This window comes from Oenanthe melanoleuca, chromosome 4 (genome assembly GCF_029582105.1).
Source record: "Oenanthe melanoleuca isolate GR-GAL-2019-014 chromosome 4, OMel1.0, whole genome shotgun sequence".
Lineage (NCBI taxonomy): Eukaryota > Metazoa > Chordata > Aves > Passeriformes > Muscicapidae > Oenanthe > Oenanthe melanoleuca.
In genome coordinates this window covers 14609653-14635460 of record NC_079337.1, presented here as the reverse complement: position 1 = coordinate 14635460, position 25808 = coordinate 14609653, and the positions used below count along the sequence as shown (strand labels likewise).

At 39.9% G+C, this 25808-nt stretch overlaps 1 protein-coding gene across 4 annotated transcripts in view; it reads left to right on the top strand.

The window, feature by feature from the left end:
- The window catches only part of ARHGAP24 (Rho GTPase activating protein 24), a 180395-nt gene that overhangs the window by 9242 nt on the left and 145345 nt on the right, over positions 1-25808 (top strand). For 3 of the 4 annotated variants that reach the window (XM_056489934.1, XM_056489935.1, XM_056489937.1), the window contains exon 2: positions 20048-20247. In XM_056489934.1, coding sequence (XP_056345909.1) covers positions 20068-20247 — 180 coding nt within the window. In that variant the 5' untranslated portion in view covers positions 20048-20067. Of the gene's footprint in view, positions 1-20047; positions 20248-25808 lie in introns of those variants that run through there. The other variant, XM_056489940.1, reaches the window with a different exon arrangement.

Sequence of the window (25808 nt, the reverse complement as noted above, 5' to 3'; positions counted from 1 at the left end):
CCACTCAGTTATGAACATAAGTTAATTCATGTTTATTTTCCAATACCATAAAATATCCAACACCTTTCCATACAGTGTGGCCCTTGGAGGGGAAAATATATTAACTGTAATAACAGTGTGTTAGATGAGTGGTTTGGTTCTGAGCTGCAAGAATATTGCTGTTCTTTTCATACTTTCTCCTTGGAGAAAAAGTTTTTCATTTTTCTTCTGAGTTGTGGAGGTGCCACATGCTGGACTATAGTGTGTGTGACAAGTTTCCTGTCATGTACCTGAAAAAGAGAGTAATGTGTGTACAGTGTCATGTTCTGTGCTGACTCATATGGTTCATTCTCCTCTAGCTGAGGATCAGAGGTGCATGGTGAGAGGTGGTTTGTATGCATCTTATGCAAAGCAATCTTGTACTCAGGAAATTCACGTGATGCTTCTTGTTAAATCTACATCTTTCTGTCATGGAACGCTGTGTTGCTGAGCTTTGTTAGGTATTAGGGAGTTTCCTAGAAACATGAAAATCAAATAGCAGATTTGCATGGGGAGATTGCTGACAGTTTCAGACAGTGTATGTTGAGTGTTGTCCATGGCATGACAGTACAGCAGTCTTGGATGCTAGCTTGGAAAATATTTAGTGTGGAGCTGGTGGAAGGAAGGTCGTGTGTAGATGAATGTGAAGTTAGTATCTGTGCTTAAAAAATAGGATGAGAACTTGAGCTTGGAAACAAGCTGTGTGTGCTGTTTGTAGAAAAAGTAGTTTTTTGTGTGTTTTCAGATATACTAAAAACACAGCTTTTTTTGGCATCTGCTGTATAGATTGCAAGCAATGAAGGGTTGAAGTCTTATCACAGAACCAGAAAGATGATTTATTGGAACTGTCAAGAAATCAATCACAGAGCCTAATAAGCCAGTTAAACAAGCTTTTCAGTTTGGGTATGTTTAAAAGCAAGGAGACTTGAATAGTTCTTGCTGATCAACTTGGATGCCTAGACAGATTGCTTGGAAACTGATAGGAGCAAATAGTTTGTTCTGAGACTCACTGAAAGTAGAAAAAAAAATTTTTTTTTTTGCTAGCCTGTCATTTGCAGGGATTTTTTTTTTGAGGCTAATAAGGTAGGAAAAAGTAAAGTAGTGTGGAAATTGGGACAGGATCCTGTAATTATCCCCCCTTTAACGAGCCATTAAGATTCAACAGAGCTCTTTGGAGAATGGTTTTAAGCTCTAACTTGTCATTTTTTTGGTGGTGGTAGTGCTGAAACACCTCTGCAAAAAAAATAGATGCTTAGCGGAAAGCTTGTGTGAAAATATGTTAGTATTGATCAAGCTGTCATGAAAAGATTACAGATTTCTAAGATTGAAGATACTCATTTGCCATCCTGGGACAAAAGACCACAGGTAAAATTGCTGATGGCTTGGACTGGTCCAAATATTTTTTTATTCTGGCTCTGTTTAATATACTGTGTGACATAGCATATGTATGTTATTACAATTTTCAGTTTAATTGGTTTAAATTACTTTTGGAGTAACAATAAAAAAGCTTTTCTATTAAGTAGCCTCTCTCATTAAGACCTTTGGGCTCCTTTGTAACATTAGAATGTTCATTTTACATTGTAAACGTGAATTTTGTGAATCAGTAAATAAGGTATGGAAAAATTTCTCATAGTAGGTGTTCTAGAGATGAGGGAATAATACCAAAGTACTTTCATCTGTGGGGGGAAAGTGGAAGAAGGCCTTGGGTTTAGACATTTGCACAGGGCAGCATTGAATAACCTTGATAAAGTTACTTCAGATAAGAAGTCCATGGACAAGGTGACAGGGATTTTTGTTGCATGTTTTGTGTATTTGTAGATGCATCAGAGCTGCTTTGGCTTAGAGATCCTCAAAGCAGTCCTAGATCTGTTGATGTTGATGCCTGCTAGTTGCATCTAGGCTTAAATTTGGCTTTGTGAGTAAGTTGTAACTTCTTTGTTTGACTTGGCACCATTTCATTAGCTAACAAATTACTTTCAGATGTTTGTGATTGATTCTTGTTGCCATATCATTATATATTTTATCATTATGTATATTCTTATGCACAGTCTAAAAGTGCTTAATTTTCTAGTTGTAATGTTTTTCTACCAATTTATCTTTTGTCACCCATTGGTCTGCCATAGGCAATGCTAGTTTACTCTGGGAAAATCTTGTAAAATTGCCTTGATTTGCAGAGAGATGAGTGAATGTGGCTATCTGCAAAATGATGTGTAAGAATAGGGTTCTACAAAACTCTCTGCTGAAAATGAATTTTGGAGTCTTGAAAACATATTACAGGAAAAATAAGATACTTTGAGGAGGCATCTCCAACTATCACTGTTGAACTGTTTTAAAAATTGTTATTCTGGTTGTCTATACAGATGGAATTATAAATCATGTCATTTACAGAGCTGAAGGTGGGCAGGAATCTCCTTCGTAGTAGAAAATCATTAATTCCTCTCTTTCCATTTCACCTTAGTCAAGCTGGCACTTCCTGCACTTGCTGCTTCTTAATTGTCATGCTCAATGTCATTTACTAGCATGAATGTGTGACTGCTTTTCAACTTTTTAAGGCATTTATGGAAAGGAAATATTAAATGTGGGCAGTCAGCAGACACTGTAGTGTAGTGTTACTGATCACAAACACCAAGCACAGCCAAAATACAAAATACTGTATTTTGTCTTGCTGTAGAACTTGAGAAAGCACTGCATGGTTCAGGGTGGTATTTTGCAGAAATGCTTCATGAATTTGAGCATGTTGGATGGGGAATGGAAAGTTAAATAAAGTGATTACAAATGATCTTAAGTGTTTAGTGCCTTGAGAATTTTCTTAAATGTTATGGTGAACTTGAAACTGCTGCTTTTTCTAGAGCAATGATGAAATTGGGTCCCCCATTGTTTCAATTAACCATTCATAATTTCCTGTTATTAGTTAGGATATGGTGCAAAGTTTTAAAAGCCACATAAATAGGCTTAAGCATAAAAAAAATTAAGTTAATTATGAATTGTTCAGTCACTTCTCAATTATTAATTTGTGACTTAAGATCTTCAGGATAATTTAGGCTTTTTTGCAGAGTTGTGCTAATTTTGTGGTGGGATTTTTGCAGCTAAAATGGATGAACTGTGTGTCAAGAAAGTTTTAGTTGCTGTCAAAGTACAAAAAACTCCTGTAAGCTGGTGTGATGGCTGAATACAGTATACTGTAATCAGAGCTGGCCCATTTGTGGGTGTGAAGGGCTGGCAGATGAAGAGAGTCTTCAGCAGATGACAGAGGACAAGCTTCCAAGAGCTTCTGTGTTTGTAACTACCTGAGAGCTGGCTGTAATTGCAGACTGCATGTATGATGGAGCAGAAGGAGAAAGAGTATTTTGGTACTGTGTGTGTTCAGTCAGGTGATGTACTGTCACAGGTTTAACACGGGAAGGGGCTCTGAGAATTTCACTAGCAGGCTTAGGATATGTTTTCGTGTGTGGTGGAATTGTGGGCATTTCCCACTGTGCACCTCCTGTCCTCTCTGTAGCAGGATTTTGCCACATTTGCTTTCACATAGGTTCTTAAAAATTGCCAGAGACCCAGTGGCTGCTGTGCAGAAAACTGGCAACACTTAGGTGTGGGTACTTATGTGCTTCCAGCACCTTTTTGGACTTAGTGTTGTTCAGCATATTGGCCTGCTGTAGAGGTTAGTGGCAGCAGTTCCATGAACCATACTATTTTACCAATATATCTTGACACATCTTTCTTTCAAAAAAAGGTGTCACCATTGGACTTAGTATTGATGTAGTTACCTGAGGTGTTGCTGACACTGTCATGGTGTTCTGTTTGCATGAGAGATCTGGTTCATTACCAGAAGATCCATCTGCTCTGGGCTTTTGATAGCTGAGGTGATTGTTCCCTAAAGAAAGCTTCCATTTATATTGTGATCAATATCTACTGAAATCAAATAAAAAGGGCAAAAGAAATATTGCTGAGAAAAAAAGGCAACACATACCAATAAAAGAAGAATCAGGTGAACAGAGTAAAATAATCTCAGTAGGGTATTGAGTCAGTAGTGAGTTGAAAAATGTGCAACACAGTTTTATGGTAATTCCACTTGTTTGTTACAAACTCCAGACTGAAAGAGGAGAACTTCCTGCAAATAAAGTCATGCAGTTCATGGAATAAAAATTATTTTAATTGTTCAGAGGTAAAAATGCTTTTCATTACTGCTGTTTTGTCTATCACACAGGTTTCTTCGTATGCTTAAATCTTTTGGTTTGACCTGTACAGTGTAGCTGATGTCATAATACAAAGCAGTATAAAAATAGGATGGTTTCTTTCCACAGAGTGGATTTAATTAGTGAAATGGTTTGTAGAATTATTACTACTAGCTTTGGGTTTATGGAATTGTCATCTGGATGACAAAAATGTTTGAGAATTAAGGATGCCTTTTGTAGTACAGATTTCGATGCAGGTGTTGAGCATGGACAAGCTGAATTTGCGTTGAATGGTGTACACGAATTTCTGGCTCCAAAGAAATTATTTGATGCAGGAGTAGTCCTCACTGAAATCTTGGAGGCTTTTGCCACACAGCAGAGAGGTAGTGCTTGTTTCCTTCTCTGAACAAGGGGCTATTTGCTCACTCAGGCTTCTTGCGTGGAGGTAACTTTGGTTTATGTTGCTGCCAGTGATATCCTGATGTGTTTGAGTCACTGATTTGCCTGCCTTAGTGAGCCAACGTGTGCCATCCCCCTCTTAAAGTTGTTTTTGCTCCTTGCTGTTTGCACCCATCCAACATTTGTGGAATGTTTTGTGTTCTTGGCTGTCAGGGTGTCAGTCCAACCAAATGCTTATCTCTGTTTCTCTTCCCTGAATGCCTGCCAAGCTGTCTTTGTTGTTTCCAGTGGAGAAAAACAGAACTTGGTGAAGAAGGTGTTGATGCATTGATATGGTGTGTTATTTTCCATATTGAATTGGAAAGCAAGTTTGTAAATAGCTTATGTATTACCACTGTTAAGGAACTTAGTGAAGAAAAAATATTTATTCTCTATTCCTTCCAGGCTATTTTTATCAGAGAAGACAAATAGTATTTTTCAAGTGTGAATCTTGCAAGAAATAGCTAAGAATTGCAGTGTCTTCTCTATTTATTATGTCCTTCAAATGTGAATTTTGCAGTTCTCATGAGGATCAGATTGTATTACAAATCTTAAAGGCAAGCTGTCTATCCAAGAGCAATCACCTCAGTACCTCAGGATAGGAAGGAAAGATTCCTATTAGTTTTGATGTAATCTGAGTTTTGCAAATTGTTCCCTCACTTCAAAGTTGCCACCATCTAAGCCTTCTTTTTTTTTCTTCAAGGACACTAGTACAGATTGTTATGGCTTTGCTTTGCAGATTTAAGCTTCAATGGGCTGCTTGAATGGTAGGTCTTCTAGAAATCTGGACCATGAATTGAATTATGCCAGGATGGTCCCTGGCTCCCAGACTTGAGATATCTTTTGAGAAACCCCCAATTCCTTGGCAGTCTCTCAGGAAATGTCATGGTGCTGTGACAGCTACTTCTGTTCTTCCTTCCTTACAGGAAAAATAAAATAAAATTGTCCAGTGAACCATAATAAAGATGATAAAACCAGCTTTGTTCTGGAAGGCTGTGTTGAAATCTTAGAACTGATTCTGAATTTTTTTTTTTCCATTCCATTGTATGCTGTGCTGCTTATCATGGGATTTTTCCAGCAGAAATTTGCTTCCCTCCCCCCCTTTTTTTCCCGTAGTGGCTGTGTTTTTTTGGTGTGTATTTCTAAACTAATTCAAATAACTTGGGATTAGAGTTTAGGACCTCTAATGCGTATTTGCCAGAGAGAAGAACTGGAAGTAATATTAAAAATATTTGGCTTTCATGATATCCAGATGTGTCTAGAGCTTCCTTTGTCTATCAGCTGTGGTGACAACATCTGTTTTCTTCTTTTCCTTTCACTTTGTGTTCTTCACAGTTGAGTAATTCAGAGGATAAATTGTGGCTCTAGTGCTCCATATAAACTGTGACACAGGGACATGGTCAGGTTCCCCTCAGCATCTGCTGTGAGTTGAAGTTGAGTTCTGCCTGCACAGAGGAGATGTTGTTCAGTGTGTCACTTTTTCATGCTCTTGGGTTCCTATTTGTGCAATCATTGCTTGATTTTGAGAGCATGTTGCAGACTAATGTAATAAATAATATAGTGTGTGTTCACTTTGAAGATAATGGAATGGATCTGAAATTATGAGTTTAAATGAAAAGTAGGACTTAGATTCAAGTTTGAGAAGGGGAAAAGCCTGAGAAACGTGAAGGGGGATTCTTGACAATGTGCTAAGGTCAGTAGGAATGCAGTCATAATTGCAATTTTAATAGTCTTAAAATGATGCTTTTCATCTTCTCAGGAGCTCTTATGTGTACTTGAGCTTGTACCTGGATTTGGCAGTAATTCACATACAGAAATTTACTACTAGGTGGTTGCCACAACAAATATATCTACTTCTGTTTTATGTATTGTTGTTCAATTTCTGTTGTGCCATTTTCTGGAAAAGTTGTGTACCCATGACTGTGGTAGATACTGTCACTTTTATTACAGGACCAGCCAATACAATGCCCTCTTGGGACACAAGGCAGGGTTGGCTTTTTTTTTTTTTTTTTTTTTTTTTTTTTTTTTTTTTTTTTTTTTTTTTTTTTTTGGTGTGTTTTTTTTTGTTGCCAAGAATGTGCATTCTTAGCTATTACCCTTCTTGAAGAAATGAACCACTTAGCATGGACAGGAGGATTTTCTTCCACTATTCTTTCTGGTGTATAGGTCTGTTAGGAAGTGGGACAGAAGGTGGACTGGTTTTAGCTTCCCTGCCACAGTTTGAGAGGGGCAGGTGGAGTTTTATCCCTACCTCCCTTCCATTTCTGCACTGTTGAGCCAGGTGTGGAGCTGGGAAGGGCTGAGCACAGCTGCACAGCTGTGCCAGTGTTATGCTTGGATCTCCTGCGTGGGTGTTTGTGCAGGAAAAGCTGTGTGGCTGAGTGGGATAAAAGAGTAGTACCAAATCATTGCCTAGTAGATTCCTGGGAATGTATTTCTTTCCCTTGTACAAAAATATTTACAAAGGGAATGTTCTTTTGCCAGTTTCGTGCAGAAGAAAATAAATTGAGGTGAAATTACAAAAGAGGGGGCAGGGAAAAAGGAGATGCTTTGAAATCAATCACACACATTCCTCTTCCCCTGCACTTTGGTGGATCCAGAAAATGAACCCAGGCCTTGTTTCCACTCATACTAGTTTTTCAAAATGGTTTTAGAATAACTAAAAACAACCCCTCCCAAATCAAGCCTACCAAAACACTCCATAAAACTATTAAAAATAGTTAAAAAAATAATCTATTCAAGCTTTATGGGTTGTTCAACAAGCTTTAAATAACAGCGTGAATTATTGCAAGTGTAATTTTTCAATTATTTGCTTAGGGAGTAATAGACTTCTTTTTTTTTTTCTTAATTGAAACTACTTACTGGATCTTTTCCCACTCTGCCAGAAGAAACCATTGATTAATGTCAAGCCTAGGGATAACTTTGGTGCAGTCTCTACAGAGATCTGGTAATAGAGATGAAAATTAAGTAGTAGTAGTTCTTATGATTTATCTTTCTATGTCTTGCACTTAGCTTTAAAACTGACTGTATTTTTCAGTGAGTCATGTTGGAGGTTCCAGATGAATGTAGTCATATCTGCCTTGTCGTTGGAATTGAGAAGGAGGAAGAGTTAGCAATGGACAAATAAGTTTTCAAGCATTTTGGAAATAAACATGTGCAACTTCTTCCTTAGCTGTCTGAAATCTGTCTCAATGTGGACAGGATTATCTGTATGGCTAAATCAGTAGTACTAGCTATATTAACGTGTTTTGGTCAAGTGAATTGTCCCAGTGAAGTGTATATATGTCTGAGAAATATTTGACACTCTTCAAAAATCAGGGTGAATGTTATTGAAAACACAGTGGCGTAATGGTTCAACGCTCAGGCTAGTCACAAGATTTTTGTGCCACTGAAGGCAGAAATAACTGCTCCTTTGGGGAAGTTTCAAACATATTTTGTGTAAGGACTAATGCATCAACTCATATCATGGATGGACAAAATTCTGATTAATCAGCAAGTACTACAGCAAGGTATCTCATGAAAAATTTACTTCTGCTTCCTAAGTGTCAAAACTACTTCCTGCAGAGCTTCCAGATAAAACTAGTTCCTGTCAAGCTGTGTACCAAAGGATGGAGATCCAGAAGAAGAATTTGTTCACCATTAAATAACTTTTAATTTGTAGTACTTTCAGAATAGGGGAGGAAAAAAGCCCTGGGGAGCTGGGACTTAACTCTGCTTTTTATGTTTTGGATTTAGTCACTGTTAATATTTGAGGACAGACTAAACACTGGGAAAACTAAACATAAATGCCTGCAGCACCAGTTAAAGCAAGAAAGGCACCTACACTTGGGGAGGGAATTGCTTCTTTTCACAACGAGTAGAAGTTACATTGGCAGTGGACGAGCAGAAATTTTTTTTGCTATGCTGTAACTACTCAAAAAATAAAATGAGTGATGTTCGTGCTGGTGGCTGAGACCAAGGACTGCAAATGCTTGTGCTTTTGATTTCTCTCTTGGTTAAACATCTTGTAGGCTTGTCTGTCTTGGGGGTGTTGGGAAAGTGATGGATTTAGTCCTTTGGTCTTGGGTTTCCTGGGGCTTCCAGTACTGAGAGGTGTACATTCTTTCCCCTTTTGTCTAATTTCCTCCCTTTGAAGTGGAGATCAGGCTTCCATTGAAAACAGAGGTTGTGCAGATACAGGGCATATGAACATCTGACTTTATTTGAGAGTACATGAAAGGCTTTTATTAGTTTCTTTTAACATTTCTGTCTCATAATATCATTTTAAATCACACTCTGAAATTAAATCATTATAGTTGCTGCCTAGATTCCTTGTGTGTTGTAGAAAGCTTAGTGCCTTATGTACAGGATCTCTCAAGGCCTAGCTGAGATTTCAGCTGCATTGTCTTCCATATGTTTGGGAAAAAACCCTTCATCATCTGCATCCAATTTAGCAGAGAGCTGGAATGCCGGAAACATGCTTTTGGTCCTGATGAAATATAACTGCGAGCAGATGCATCCCGTTGGAGTTGTTCCTCTGTCTGTGCAAAGCAGAGATGTCCAAGTTCTAGCTGCTTTTATTTTTCTGTAGGTTTTGGTGAGTATCTCTTTGGTGTGGGCTGAGCCTGGAGGGCTGCAGTGAGCCCACAACAAAGCCATTGGGTCAGCTGTGGTTCCACTTAGCTCTTGGTGCAGGGCAGAGGAGCCCTGCTGCTGCTGCAGGTATTAGAGTGGGATCTCCCGTGCTGAATGAGCCAGCTGCTCCTGGAGCTTTCTCCCAGAGCCTGGCAAAGGACTCCTGGTGATGTTTGATATCTCAGTGGCTGTTACTTGGACTCTTCAGCAGGCCTGGGTGCACAAGGTAGGTAGGTGATGCTGCTCCACTGCAGTGTCTGGTCACAAATAGCAACTGGATTAACAATTTTCCTGTTTGTTTTTCTGAAACACGTGGCAAATTTCATCACCCAAAGAGGCAAAGTGTGTCAGTGCTTGTAGGCATTGGTGTGTTTTGTGTGTGTTTTATCCAGATTCCTTTACCAGCCTATTGCTGTGAAGCTAAATGCCTTCCACAAACAATGTCTGACATCTGTTATCTGTGCCTGGATTATTTTTCTGTGTCAACTTGAAAATTGTATGTGTAAAGCGATTTTTTTATTTATTTGAAACTTCCAGAGCATTTGACTGTTTTGTTAGGAAATGCAAGGCCAAATAAATGTTTTTGATGAGTCTCGCTGTTTACACTTTGAGCTCTGAAGCGGCACCAGCAGTATTATGTCTTTGAAACAACAAAGGCCGTAGGAATAATTGGAAACAAAAAAGTGAAGAATTAGAAAAGCTTTGCCAGAGCTAATGTAAGAAGAGAAGTCAGGTCACAAGACAATAATCAGGGCATCTGCTCTGCAAACTCCCAAAGCACGAGGTTCTTTGTGTTTTCTAGAAAACCCAACTGTTGCTACAGTGTTGTCTATTTGTACTGGCTCATCTGTTTTGTTAAAAGGTTAATTATCTTTTTCCATTTGTAAAGGTTGAAATATTGTCTTGAGAACCACTGTCTGTTGGAAGAGATTCTGAAAAGTCCTACTCCATTGACGTCTGTTCTAATTAAGCTTGGTTCTTAAATTTGGGTGGATGATGGATCAAGCTATGTAAAAAATGCTTTATATGGGGTTGATACCTAGATATTTTTGCCTTCCAGCTTAGAAGAGCAGAGTTACCTTTCAAATGATTACCTGGTCAAGAGCAGGTGGAAAAGTAAGGGTGTAGTTAGGGTTGCAGACACAGGGAAAAATGAAGTTACTAAGAGGCTGGATTGATTTCATTAAGCCTTACATTGGCTTTTCTGCTGTGTCTGTTCTAGAGGTTGGTTGTGAGTGTGATTCCTTGGGAAAAATTGTCCATAACTGGTAGTTGTAAAATAATTCAAGTCACAGTTGTAGCTTTCACCCATCTCTACTGGCCTGACTTTGCAAACAGAATAAACTGTGGTGCTGATTCTTTTAGCAGTCAGCTCATGTAATTCATACTTTGCAGAATGCATCTTATTCTGCCCAAAGAAATCCTCAAACAATCTGTGCTATGGCAAATAAGGAGCTGCTTGAGGTACTGATTTAAACTTAACTTGGTTTCTTGCACTAATGAAACATGTTGCTTTTGAAATGCAGGATGGTGTTGGTGCAGGTCATAGATAACCTGAAGGTTTACAAGCAAGGCGGAGAAGGTGTCCTTTTCTTCTTTGTGAAAAAAAGAACAAAAAAATCAAGAAAGCAACAGTGCAGAGCCATGATGGTCATATGGGATATGGGTGGCAAGGTTTCTGCTATTTTGACTACATTAATGTGAAATAGTACGGTCTGTCTGACTGGAGGTGATAATCCCCTCTCCCTTGGGCACGCTGATGTTCTCCTCTGCAGACAGTGACTTACATAAAACACAGACTCCTTACTGTGAAGGGAGTTAATAACAAAAGGTAGATTTTGCTGTTTTCGTCTTGATGCTGTTTTATGCTGTTAATGACCTGTGTCATTCGTTACAGGAGAAATTAATATCAGGATACCTTGCCTCTCTTAAATTAGATAAATTGAATAAATTGAACTCTGTAAACATGAACATGCTCAGCACAGTCACAAAGTGGCTGCAGATCCAGGTCTTGCAATCTTTGGATTATTTTTCTTCTGCTTTTGCATCTATTTTTTTGAAGTGTTAGTCCTAGTTAATGTAACTCTCTCTTTTTGTAGCCTATCTGAAACCTGAAGAGTGCCCAATGTTGTTTGCTACTAGTTGGTGGTTTTTGTTTTTTTTTTTTTTTTTCTTAAAAAAAAAGAAACCAAACAAAATATTTTCCTTAAGTTCTATGTAGGTAAGTAACATATACATGTTTGTTCTTTTTGAATCCTTTTAGGTGAATCACTTAATTTGGTTTTCCCTTTTTTCATTTTGGGTGCAGCAATGTCAGTAAAAGATGCTTACATGTTTTTGGCTGGCTTTCAGGTCACTGAAGGTAACCAGTTAAAGTATTGCTAAAGTGTTCTTGACTTTAGTTCTGCTTCTCCTTCAGCTCCCATAGCACAGCAGTGACCAGAAAGAGACACATGAACATGAAATGCTTTCAGGGAAGGTGTGTTCACCTTTTAACTGTGAGTTATGATGGTGGAGTGTGAAGACTATGGATGCAACACAGCAGAATTGGCTTTGCTCTTAATGGTTCCTTCAGTACAAGCTGGAAGAGTAGCATCCATGCACAGATTGACCTTTTAAAGGGTAAGGACCCCATGAATTTATTCCATTCCCCCATATGAGTTCATTTTAGAGTCAAAGGATAGTGTTGGTGCTGATTTAGGATTTCAGGGATGGTATTCACTTTGCTTACAGCATTACTGGAAAGGGCAATACCACAGTGGTTTTACTAAATACATGATGCTTTGTCATTTACTAAAAGAGTTTAGGTGGCATGACATACACACTGCTACTTTCTGAAATACATAGGAAGGATTGTGGACTCTATTTTTCTGATGTAAACTCGGTTTAAAAAAAGTGAAATGTTAGTTCTTTAAGTATGAATTCATGCTTTTCCTGGGCAGAAGATGGAAATGTTGACTACAAAGTAATGGTGCTTATTTAGAGTTGGCTTTTTCAGTGGAAAGACACACATCTGCTTTTTAAAAATTTGACTATATTGTCTCCAGTATTCTAGCATGGAAATTTATGTCAGTATGGTTAATGTTTTTAAGTGACAGAGGCAATTACAATTTACATAAAACATTTCTGAACAGCATTAAAACTATACTGATTCCTGTTTAAAAGTAGGTCTGTTTCAAGTTTAGGTCCCACTGGGGTTGGCATGCAGAAAGGACACAAATCTTGGCTCTGATACTAAATTTAGTAGGAATGGAAGCAGATTCACCTCTGAGATTGCCAAGTTTGAGCCTTTGGTTCTGACTTGCCCGTGTTTATTTGAGTTGGGACAGTGCCAGGATACTCTCTGAGACTGGGTGGGTGCTCACTACCTGTGTACAGTATGTGCCTACCTGCTTAATATCCACATCCTCCTCTGGGTGCATGCAGGACAGCTGGGAAATGGGCATGGTAATTCTGGATTTCAGTGCAGGCACAGGCTGTGACTCTGATACACTGGGGCAGGATGCTCACATGGGAACACATGGAAGTGGGAGAGATTTGTTTCAGAGGGATCTCTCAGCAGATCACCAAATGCTGCTGTTACTTGAGCTTCTTTGTACTGGAAGGGATAAACATTACATTGTGCATAACAAAGCAGAGGAAGTAATTTTGCATGAAATGTTCATAGCAAATATGTTCCAAATAAGTCCATCGATTTCCGCTTGTCAAACGTGAACTAATGTGAGACTTAAAAGGTCACTGTGGGCTGAGTTGAGGTGGGTTGAACCTCGCTTATTTTCCCTTGAGACTTCTGTGGAGGCACCCAGAGATAAGGTTCCTCCTGCTCTGCACATCTGAGTACCTGCAGAGATGTTGCCAGCCAGTACTTGCTGTTTGAATCTCTTTGCTGGGACTACATCTGCTCTGACCAAAGGAGGAGTTTGAGTGTGGCACAGGCAGCAAGTACTTGTCTGTCTCCTTCCCACTCTCCAGCAACTACAAACTCTTTCTGCAGATCCTGTGAGCTCCTTTGATTTGCAAGCACTGCAGCAGATTTGGGAGGAGGCTTTTGCTGGACAAGCTGGAATGTATTTTTCTGCTCGGCAGCGTATTTAGTGAATGTCAATTGTAGCATCTTAATTGTCTTGGTCAATTTTACAAGGAATGTGCTAGGCCTGAACTGCTGTGATTTGGACAAACTGGAAAGTCCCATTGTGTTGGATTTCCTAAAAAAGAAATCAGCCTTGTTTCATTCTCAGTGATTCACTGTCAGAGGGGCTGCTGACATCTGTACTCAGCTATCTTTTGCCACCAGTCTTTGAGAACAAAGAGCAGTGCTAGAGATTATTTTTGTACTTTAAGAGATCATCTGTTGAGATCATGCTTGGGTACAACTCTTAATGCATTTATAAGTAAAGCCAGTATGTGCTGAAGTATTCACCACTCACATGTGGGAATTAAGTTACTTCTAAGCTGTCCTTATGACCACTTTCTCCATGTGAAGTATGAAGCTGTAAACAGGGTTTATGTATTTCCAGTGTCAGATATTCAGAGGCAGCATTACTCTTTGGTTGGAAGAGACATCTGGGGCTTGGATTGTCTTTCAGCTGCTCCAGATGCTGCTTTTGACTTGCTCCCTGACCTTTTCACTGCTCTGTATTTCAGCTCCTGAGACTTGTCAGCTGTTCTGCATTTTTTGTCCATCTTGCACCACTTGACCCTTTCAGCTACCAGGGGCTCTTTATTGCCTTGCCTATAGTTTTTTAAGCTTCTCCAGATAGTTGCAGCTGATCTTCTGCTGTATGCAGTTTACCTCTGGCATTGCCAGTTGTGCAGAATAAGACACTTGAAATGGGAGTCTGGGCAGAAACCTGGAAGGTTAAGGACCACTCTGTTCTAATCATAGAATAGTTTTGAGTTGGGAGGGACCTTTTAAAGGTCACCTAGTCCAACCCCTCTGCAATGAACAGGGACACCTTCACTTTTCCAATTGCTTTGCAACTCTGTGCTACCATGTGAGGAAAAAGCTGAGGGGGTATATACGTAATGGGTAACATGCAAAAGCCTAACGGAGATGGTGCTATCCTTGGAAGTTGTTTCTGAAGTTCTTCAAAATCCTTTGCTGTGCTGTGCCATTTTGCAGCCACTCTTAAATCAGGTATGTATCTGTACTTAAGAAACAATACCCAGACAGACTGTGTGCAGATGTCTGCCAGTTACTCAAGTCTTCTACAGGTGGAGTCCATCTCCACCCAAAAAAGTTGTGGGATTAGGAAGTAATGGTGAGAGCCAAGTGTCCTTTCTAGGTGTCAGAAGAGAATTTGTGATCAACAAAGTGCTCTTAGCTTTATAATTTTATTATGGCTCCTGCTGCCACAGCAGTGGTGGAAGAACAAGAAAGAAGAAAGCTGCTGTGTGGATTTACACAGAATAGGACTGAATGGCAAGGGCAGCAAAAGTTAAAGCTGTGAAAATTACTCCAAATGCAATCTGACAGTACGATGCTGCAGTAACAGAAAGGCTGCAATTGCTTTGCTTTTGCAAAACTATGCATATGTTTACTAACACTAATCATTATAATAGGAAATAAATATACACATACAGAAGTGGGTGTTTTCAAAAGTACATGATGGAATTTCTTAACTAGTTCACAGCAGGCTTGTAAAGGTTTGGCTGGCTTAAGAATATGTGTTAGAAGGTTCTGATATGAAAATGCAAATCAGGCACTGAAGAGTTGTATTTGACTAAGGCCTCAATTTTCTGGCAAAACTATTTGATTTTGGTTTTTGAACTGATCCCAAAATGTACTGAAAAGTAGTGGATGTCTTTCCCTCAGCTTCACCAGGCAGTGAATATCACCTTTTGTAGTTTATCTGCTGATAATGCCTCTCACAGTTTTTTATTGCCTAAGGAGTAATTATTTAGGCCTTGGAATTAAAATTCTTTGAAGCAAATATATTCAGACTGTCCCTGTTAGGACAAAAGGGAGAGTGAGGAATGCAGAACAGCCAGATGATCTGTGCCTGAGAACATTACAGCCAGTGGTACATGAGGTGTCTCAGAAAACCTTTTGGATACATGTGTAATGTCTGTTCTAAAAGCTTGTATAGGAAAACTGGCAAAGTGCACTGCTGCAGGTTTTGGAAAAGAGCAAGAAAGGAATGCTGTAAAATCTCTCCTTGCAGTGACAGAAACTGAGACATGTTCCATGTGATGTAAAAATGCTAAGCACAAACAGAAAGTTAGCTCTCTCATTAAGTATGTTTTCACCTCTTTGACATGTTTTTCCTTCCATGTGCAATATCCCATTTACACAATAGATGAGTAGCAACTGATTGGAAGTGCCTTGATGGTGGGAAACATGCCAGTCTTCTGCTTCCTGCAGCAGCTGCTTACAAGCTCGTGCCTCTGTTCAGCAGAGATTCAGGTGTCTTGGGATGTCTTATGAGCAAGATAAATGCTGACATTGTTTTCACATATTAAGTGATTTTAAGAAGTTGCTACTCAGCAAGACTAAATAAAAAATGAATCAAAAGGAAACTGGTCAGAGGCAGCAACTCTGTACCTGAAAGATACCAATAAACTCAGGCACTTACACTCTGGATAGTTTGTTGCAAAGGAGGGAGAAGGGAACCCAAAACTGGACATGACTTGGAAGGAGGTATAAGTGTTGAAGTATTAATCTAATTTTACATAGCACCGTTGTGTCACAAAGACTTCTGTGAATTTTGCGTGTGTGTATGTATATGAATGCAGATATATTTATCAATTGCCAAGCCAATTGTTGCTGCAAAATTGCAGCCTCTTACTGGCTATCTGGCCACGTGTCTGGTGTAGAGAAGTCATGTCTGCAGTTCTGTGTGTGCCTGCTCTTTTGGGAGAGCAAGGGAATTAGATGAGACAGGCTGAAAGAGCATGGATCTGGGGCAGGCGCTCTGGCAGCTTCCCACATTTATCCGTTTTGTGCTGGGCTGACATTGGGCTGCAAAGAACAGCATTTGACCAGTGGCAAAGATGAAGAGTTACTGGAAGTGAACTCTGCTGATCGTTTGCATGCTTGAAATGTGCGATCTTGGCCATGAGAAATTTCAGTGAGAAGAAAAACATTGCCTGCAAACCACCGGGGTTTCTTGCCAAGCGGATCATCTTCCTGCAGTCCTGTGACTATTCTTGTAACTGGATTTGGTGTGCTTTAATGAGTTTCTCTGACTATTTCCTGGCAAAATGCTGGGATCTGGGGGAGATGCCCAATTCCATAATTCCAGTACTGAGTGAGTGGTAGCTGAAGAGAAACACTTCCCTGCTTTCTGTGCCTGCAGCCGGCGCAGACCTTCCACACTGGCAAGGAGAACATAAGCACAGTTAGTTGCCTTCTAGACAGACCAGTGAGAGAGGCAAGTGGCTTTATGGCAGCAGAAAAAGGTTGGGTTGAGGCCAGCAGTGGTGGATGGTGATGGTCTCCATGGACCAGGAGATGTTGATGCAGAGCCAATGTGTCAGGGAACATTTCTCGTTTTGTTTGCTTTGCACTCCTGATGTCCAGACAAGCCCGGGAGTGTGAGCCCACAGGCATCCCCAAATGAATATATTGCACAGAATTTATTCAGTTCTGGCCATTACCTAACTGGAGGCTGGCCAAGTCAGTAGAGTTGACTCTGGCAGCAAGTACAAGTTGTATTTCCTGTTGAGAAGATGAGTTTGAGGAATATTCTCATTTAGTGCTGAAAATGCAAGGCTTTCTGCCTCTTCTTATGAGACTGAGAGGACTTGGAGTATGTTGATGTAATTCCACACTTTGTCATGTGTTGTTTACATACTGTTTGCACCTTGCTGTTCTCTGTATCAGTGCCAGCACCCTGATATTTCTGCAATTTATTTTTATGATCTTAGTGTTGAAACAGCTGTAAAAACAAGTAGTGAAAGTGAGCCAGCTGCTGGAATTTCTGATTCCAAGTCTGGTTTGTAGTAGGCAGACATTGAAAGGGAAGGATATATGAAAAACAACACATAAACTTAATCTCAGGACTAAATGCAAACAAGTCAGGTGGCTGAATTTTTAACTGCTAAAGAGAGTTAAATCACTAATGAATGAAATAATACAGGCTTTTTTTTTTTTTTTTTTTTTTTTTTTTTTTTTTACAGAGTGTGTCTAAGTATATACTTTTACTTTAAAGGAGATCTTACATTGTCCGGTGAGGACTTGGGAGCAGTAGAGCTGTTGTCTCCCCTACATCTCATTTGTTTTAGTGTTGTGGAAATAGATAGAAATTTTACCAGACAAAGAGATGGAGATGTATTAACATCTTCCTTGGCTAGATAAAAATCCGTATACTTAGTTTGTACACTGATGTCAGCGCCATTGGCATGTGAGTTAGTGAAAGAAAATAAAAAATAGTCTTTCATCCAAGCAGCTAATTGTTTTTGACTTTGGTATTTAGCTTCTTGTTTACAGTCCAAGTGTAATAGGGATCTAATGTCTTTAGCACTGCAGTGATATGCTTAGATACTGTATTTAAACTCCTCCTTTGTCCCTGCCTTGGGGCTTGCCCAGGCAGCAGAGATGAGCTGATCAGCTTAGCAGTTGTGCACCAAGGAGCACAGAGTAGCCTGTGAGTAATGATTTTGTTCCTTTTTTCAGTTGCAGTAATTTACCTGCTCCATGCAATGCTTTCCATGAAATATTTGCTATTTCACTTTCTAAAGATGTGAGTTGGAAGACTGCTTCTTGGCATCTACTTTGGTCCAGCCAAAACCCAGCAGCATCCAAGAGATTCCTGCTTATATTCAGAAAATGCCAATTATGACTTGGGTGTGTTTCCCTTTGGAGAGAGGGCAGTGTGGTCTGAGAGCTTGTCAGCTGGTTCGTTCTTATTCTGGCAATTGTAACCACAGACACACACACCCCAAAATCTTTATCTGCTCTGCAGGGAGCCAGACACGTTTGTATGTTTTGTGGTGACACTTGGCTCAAGTAAATCTCACAGTACAAGTGTTCTGGGTGACTCTAGGTGAGCTCTAAAGGGACAGGAGAAAGATTTCCTTTCTCTGAGAAGAATACCAAGTGATTTAAGTTTTGATCCTGCAATTTGTACTTTGCTGAAACCTTTTTGCTTGTGTTGAGGCCTGTTAACCTCAGTGGCACAGGGCAGTGAGGAGATGTAGCAATGGCAGGCAGAATCCAGGATCCAGCCCAGAGCAGGGACATGAAAACAGCCTGTGTGTGGGTATTGAAAGAAAAAGCTGTAAACACCCAGCAGAGGTGGCAGCTGGAGAAGTTCTTCCTAGTGGGATGTGTGAGCAGTAGGAAGAAAGGAGCCAAAGGAAAAAAGGAAAAGCACTTCTGATTGGAATCTATTGATTATTTTCTTGTATTGAGATTTATTTTATGGTGATGTAACATTATCTATTAATTGTCAGAGGGATGGCCTCATCTGTCAAATGAACGTGCATTTTTAGTCTACCTTAGAAGCTGAGTACATCCCTTTGCAATGCTGATGTTCAGTGAAGGTGTTGTTGTGTAGGGGACCCAGAGCAGAAGTTCCAGACTTGGACTCACTAACCCACTTTCCAAATTGAGAACATGAAGCTTCAGTTTAGATATTCTTAGAGAATTCACACTGCTGCATGCAATGTGAAGAATAGTGCATTCTTTTCTCAACCTGATGTTTGGAAACAAAAAATTACGTAAGAAGCCAGCTGTTCTGGGCACTAACAGCTGTGCAAGCTCCTGACGGGGCAAGAGATTGCCAGTGATAGTCTGGAAAGGAAGAGAAACATGTTGTTCTTCAAGCATTTACAGACAGTGAAATCTCACTATTGATTGTGCACCCTGCTGTGTTTGTGGTCATAGTCACATTTTATTCTGTTTAGGCATAAATAAACTCTGGCACATTTCAGTAGATTTTGGTTTGATTTATATTTTAAGTGGAAATGTCAGAACTTAAAATCCTGTGTTTGTGCTCTAGACTTAATAGGAGATCAAGAGAAGCTTTTTGATCAATGAAGATTAAGCATATTACTCCATGATTATATGTACAAAATCCATCAGGAAGAGCCATGGCTGTCCAGAAATGGCCTAGTTTTATTAAGGCCAAAATGCTGCATGAAATTTTGTCAAGCCTAGTTCCGCAATTCAGCTCTAGTTTTGACACAGTTCTTGTGCCTTAAGATGGGCCAAAATTCTTCATGAATTGCCAGATCTCTGTAACAAGTGTCTGGGCACACACTCTCTTCAGTCAGGTTTGTACAAGGTGATGTACAACTATTCTTGCATTTACTGTCCCCATTCCTTTAAATGGACTTCAGTAAAATAAGCAACAGCAACAATAACAAAAAAAAACCCCTGCTTGTCTGGTGGGGTAAAATTTAGCTTTGCTGAAGCAAAGGGTCTTTTAACATTCCCTGAAAGCCCCAAGCCTGCCAAGGAATTTTAAATGGGGACTTCCAGTAGTCAGCTGCTTTCCTTAGTCTGAGGAAGTAGTGTAAGTTCATTCCTTATTACTGCCTGTAACCCAGCAGAACTCACCTCAAGAAACACCTGATGTCTTCTTCAGTGCTCATCAAAATGTCTTGCACAGCAGTTGAACAAAACTTCTGCCTCTTGCCTGCATGTTAGCAGTTCATTATTATTTTAGTAGTTATAGGTGAGTAGTAATTCTCTCAGCTGATGGGGTGCTGGTATGAGAACAAGCAGGCAGGTGGCAAATGCTTTTCTAACACAGTTCTGCAGCCGAGGTGTGTTTCTTTTCCAGCTGTGTTGAAAGGAATGAGTTACTGCCTGGATAATAATCTAATTATTTTACCTTTTCCTCTTGTTTGCCCTGCAGGAGAGTTGCCCATTCCCAGTATGGAAGAACACAATGGCTCTTCAGAGACTCCTGCCCTGAGCCAAGGCCGGCACGTTGCCATCAAGTGTGGGTGGCTGCGGAAGCAGGGGGGCTTTGTCAAGACCTGGCACACGCGCTGGTTTGTCCTCAAGGGGGACCAGCTCTACTATTTCAAAGATGAAGATGAAACCAAGCCCTTGGTAAGTGAGAGGAGGAGATGAGATGGGAGGTCAGGGAGAAAAGTACATTAATGCAAGCAGAGTTGTCTGGAGTGTAAAGCACCGAACTTCTTCATCTGTGTCACTGACTCAGCGTTGGATTTGGGATTTTGGTTACACTGAGTCAGGCCTTGGCAGTTAATGTGGTTTCCCCATCAGACTCATTTCTAAAACTTCCTTTCCCAGGCCAGGTTTTCTCATTTCTGCATTTTAAAAGGAGAGAAGTATATAGGAAGTTCAAGTAGCAAAAATCATCAGTCAGATGGACTTGACTGAGGCAGATGAATAAGCTGTATTTGACAAGCTACTGCTTGGTTTTTAATTTTTTTTTTTTTTTTTTTTTTGCTTACTCTGTAGAGCATCCCTGCTTTGTGTCTTCCCAAATAAGACCGTAGCCTGAATACATTGCCATCTGTAATATGGAACAGACTGGTGTCTGGCTGCCTGGTTCTGTTGGGGTGATTTACTGCTCCTTAACCCTCATCTCTTTTCCTATTTATTTTGCTTTTTCACCAGCATGCTTCAGGGCTGCCTATCCCCAGAGTACTATAGGAGTAGAATTAAATAGTGCTGCCTCTTGGGTCAGGGCAGGCCTGAGGCTCTTTGATAGTAGAGATCTCCTGCTAGCACCTACAGGGATATGATAGTCTCACGTGTTAATGATTTTCCAGATGTTTGTGACTTCAGGAAAAAAGCTTTGACATCTGTGAGTTACTTCTGTAAAGATACTAGAATCTGATCATCCCACCCTTATTTTTTATGGCTACTAAATTTCTGATGGTATACCTTTTGTATGGAATTTCACAGGGAGTTCTCAGAGATGTAAAACCCATCTAATCCAGCTTCCTGTATGGAGCAGGTCATGACATTTGGTCAAGCTTTAAGCTTGCATTATAGTGCATATGTTAAGAAAAGTATTCAGTCTTGAGGAAGTTGTTTCCAAAGTGTGAGTTCATTTCAAATTACCTGATTCACAGTCTTGGTAGCTGTTTTCCCATAAAATTCTCTCAGGTAGTATAGGATAATGAAATAATACACTGTATATTTACACCAATTATATGATACGATGACTACTTTGAATATGAAATAGTTAATGTTTTCTGGGAAATACAGCAGATCTTCTACTATGTATATATTTTTAATCAACAGTGCAAAATGCAGCCATCAAAATAAAATGTTTGTGGGCCAGATCCTGGGTTTCCAGAATATAATGCTGCTTCTAGCACTTGGTATCTGCCAGGATGTTTGCATGCAAACATTAATGGCATTTAAGAGGTGGCACAATGCTGTGTTTCATGGAACTTTCTAAGCCCAGAACCCAAATTATTTTGTTGTCTATCTGCTACTGACCTGTGGGATGGCTTCAAAATATTGTGTTGACTTTGCTGCTTCCCTTTTGTGAAACAGAGGTGGTGATTCTGAGCTGATACTTGTGATGGGTTAGGTAGCAGCTTGTGAAATACCTAAAGGCATATTTGAATTTTTCACTTGAGTCTCAACCAAGTTCATAAAGAAATATAAAGTAGGGTGGGAGAAGTGTTGGGAGAAGTGTAACTTAAAATATGCCAATGGGTTTGGAAAATTAATGGGCCTGTCCAAATTAGGGTTGATCAATGGCTCACCTTGGTGTAGCTTTTGAAATGTTTCTGAAGCAAACTGCACAAGTGTCAGTGCCTGAAATATGTCCCAGGTTCAATGCCATATACAGAACTATTTTTTTTCCCATTACATTGAAGGGTTTGCTGCATTAACTGTGACAAGAAAATCACTATGACCTTCTGGGAACCTGGTTGTTCTTGCTGTGGAGAGCTAAAGTCAAGAACTCCACTGATAACATGAATTTCAGTGCACAGGGATATTAGGAAATGGCAAGCATATTTTTTTATATTTGATCTGTACTTAGGATAAATACCTCTTTGTTTACTGCTGGATTGTACAGTCTGTACAATTTGCAGATGTACAGTAATTCTTTTAGACAATAATATAATGGAAGAAAGTTAATGAGGTTTTGTTCCAAATCATATTGTAGTTTTTATTTTCCTGTTGGTTGGTTGTGTTTGGAAGGAGGCAGAGAGCAGAGATTACTTGAACTGAGGGATATTCTAGTTGCACACCTTATGAGTGTCTATGTGTGTGTGTGTATATATGTATATGTATTTATGGAAGAAGGAAAGGACAAGACAAACCAGTGAGCTTATGTTCACAGCTTATATTCATGTTAATGTGAATTAGAGAAAAGCAGAATCCAGTTTCTGGTGCAAATTCAGCAGGTGTCCTGAGCATCAGTCTGCTCAACATTTGGGCTTGGCTTCTGTTCAGTCTTTAACAGATATTATGCCATGATGTTTGTGTTTTTGAAAGTGAGGGAGATGTGAATGGAACCAAATTTTAGAAAAATATTATGATTTGTCAGACCTTATTCTTGAAGTGACTGTGTCTAATGGGAGTAAAGGGAAGGAGGAAAATTTTCTGTCTAAACCATCAGTAAATGCTTTGGAATTCCTGCAGCAGGCTCATTTTCTGCTAGTAACAGAGATAGGTACCACATATGCTTCAGTCAGTGTGTGTGTACATCTCCTTGGTGTCAAGGCTATTAAATTTAAAAGCCATTAACTATCAGTGTGAGTGTGGGGAATTGCCTCTGCCAACCTGTGCCTACAGGCACACAGAGCTAGTGAAGAGCAACAGAAGAAAGAGCAATGCACAGCTGTTATAGTCAGGGTCAGTGAATGGTCATTGATTCTTTATTATCATCAAACACATTAATCTTTCCCATGTAATGTTTTATCAATAAATTAGCATCTATTGTTTGCTCTGACATCCCGGAAATATCTCTGAGGATCTCGCAAAATGGCATTTCTGTTTATTGAAGAATGTGTTTGGATAGCAATAATCTAGTTAATTCTACAGGATAAAAAAAAATCTAACAAATAAGTGAGCAAAGTCATGTGAAGGAATAAAATCTGATTTCTGATAATCTCTGCTATCTCTACTGCTTGCAAGTGATACTGAATTTTGCTTTCTTAATGCTTTTTACTATTTTGTGCTTTAGAAAGCTAGTATTATGCTAGATCTGAAGGTCAGCTCTCTGAGCTTGAAATGTGGGCAGCTGAAAGAAATCAGAGTTTAGTGTTCCCTGTTCTGCAGTACAGCTGTTTAAATGCAGCCCATGAAAATTCATTTCTTCCTTTCTTCTCTCCTATGGGTAACCTCTCCAGCTGTGTCAGGGTTGACATGGTCTTGACTAAAGCTGGGAGGAAGAAGTCAGTGCCAGCTCATGACACATCATGCTTTTTCTGTATTTTTGTGAGCAGCAGAAGGGAGATTTGAGGCATTGTCTCCTTTTTGCAGTTTTGCTGTCTCACTCTCCTGGTGTTACTGAGGAAGTGGGAGCAAAGCTTGGTAAGCTGTACTGGAACATCATTGATACTGGGTTATAGATGAACAACAATGGACAAGCTCATCCAGTCTAAAGAGCATTTGAGTTTCAGGCACTTCTTCAATGTTGTTGAGACTCAGCTTGGTTTATGGACTTGAATTTGAGGTGTGTACAGCAGAGAGATGTTGAAAAGCTATGAATTAGCCTTCAGGAAACACTTTTGGTGTGTGTCTGCAAACTGACAAGATCTGCTGTTCCAGTTTATATCCCATCCTGAGCAGTTTGCCATGCAGTTTTTATCCTCAAGATCTTTATAAGCTCTTAACTGTTGAAGTTAAGTAATGCTGGAAGGTATTCAGTGGCTTACAGTATCTTAGACAAGCCCTAGGATGAGACAGGAGATTGAAGTGGAAAAGTGTCAATCTTAAATGTGACATTTCAATTGGTCGTTTACTGCAAGTGAGTTAACAGCAACTGAATATTTAAGTGCAGTCACTGTTTTGTCTGTGAGGGAAGCATGTTTTCTGATATACAAACAGAATATATATAAAATGTGATATATTACTTTCTGGAAAAATCATAGAATAAATCCTAGAATGACTTGGATTGGGAGGGATCTTAAAGATCATCTAGTTTCAACCTCTTGTCACTGATGTCCATTAGGACTCCGAGTCCTTGACCAGTACCCTCTGGATATGCCAATCCAGCCAATTCCTTATCCACCTAACAGTCTAACCATCTAATCCATTTCTCTCCAGTTTAGACAGAAGGACTTTGTGGGGAACCATGTCAAAGGCTTTACAGAAGCCCTAATAAATGACATCTGTAACCCTGCCTTGTCCCCTGATGGAGTTACTCCATCACAGAAGGCCATGGGGTTGGTCAGGCAGGACCTGCCCTTGGTGAAGCTGTCCTGGGTGTCTCAAATCACTTCCCTATCCTCCATGTGCCTCAGCACAGCTTCCAGGAGGATCTGATCCATGATATTCCCAGGCACAGAGGTGAGGCTGACAGCCTGGTAGTTCCCAGGGTCCTGCTTTCTGCCCTGTTTGAAGGTGGGTACAAAGTTTCCCTTTTTCCAGTCACCTGGGACTTCACCTGCCTGCCATGGATTTCAGAATATCATGGAGAATGTCTTGGCAACTGCATCAGCCAATTTCCTCAGCGCTCTGGGATGGCTCTCACTGGGTCCCAGAGACACAAGTGCATTCAGGTTCCTCAGTGGCCATAAACCTGATCTCTGCTTACAGTGGGAGGGACTGGCTCCCCTGTCCCCATCCTGCTGTCCCTCTGGAGAGGTGTGGGGAGGGAGCTTGCCTTGAAGACTGAGGCCAAGAACTTGAGTACCTCAGTCTTCTCATCTGTTGTTAACAGTGTACCAGTGTTGTTTATTGGGGTGGATACACCTTCTTTGACCTTCCCTTTTTTGTTAACATACTTATAGAAGCCCCTCTTTGTTATTCTTCATGTCTCTTGCCAGATTCTTGCATTCCCATTTAATGCAATTTGTGTAAAAATTTCATCGACCAATAAATCCATTTAATAGCATTAATAGGAAATTTGATAAACTACAGTTGCATTTTAAAATGAAAATCGAGCTTCTAATGAATGTAAATAGAAATTACTATGATAATTACATAATTTGTATCCTAGCCTGTCAGGGAAAATCCTTCAGTATTAGTGTTGAATATGATTAAAGATTGAACATAATGGTTTTTTATAAGTTAAAAGGGAGTGGAGAACATTTCTGTTTGGAGGGCAAAAATCAAATTTTACATGCACTAGGAGCTGCATCACAAGAACTGATCTCTCCTTGCTGCCTAGAGCATTTTCAGTCAAGGGAGATCAGAGTATGCACTCTGGTCCTTCCTTTTCTCTGGGAAGCAGCAAGAACCAGGTTTTATGCAAATACTGATGAGCAGCACAGCAAGTGAAGCAGCTTCTCAGTAGGTTTTGCTTTGATTTTTTTAAGAGCAGCCCCCTCAGTCTTGCTGAGGGAAGGATGTGAAGCAGCAAGTCCATGCTTGGCTTTATGGGCCTTCCTTGAAAATCTACAAAGCCAATTGAGGGATTTGATGTGAAAACAGCAAGGAATGCCCAAGCCACTGATAATAATTTTTTAATTTTTCCATTTCTAGGCAAAACACTTTTTATTAATCTAGGA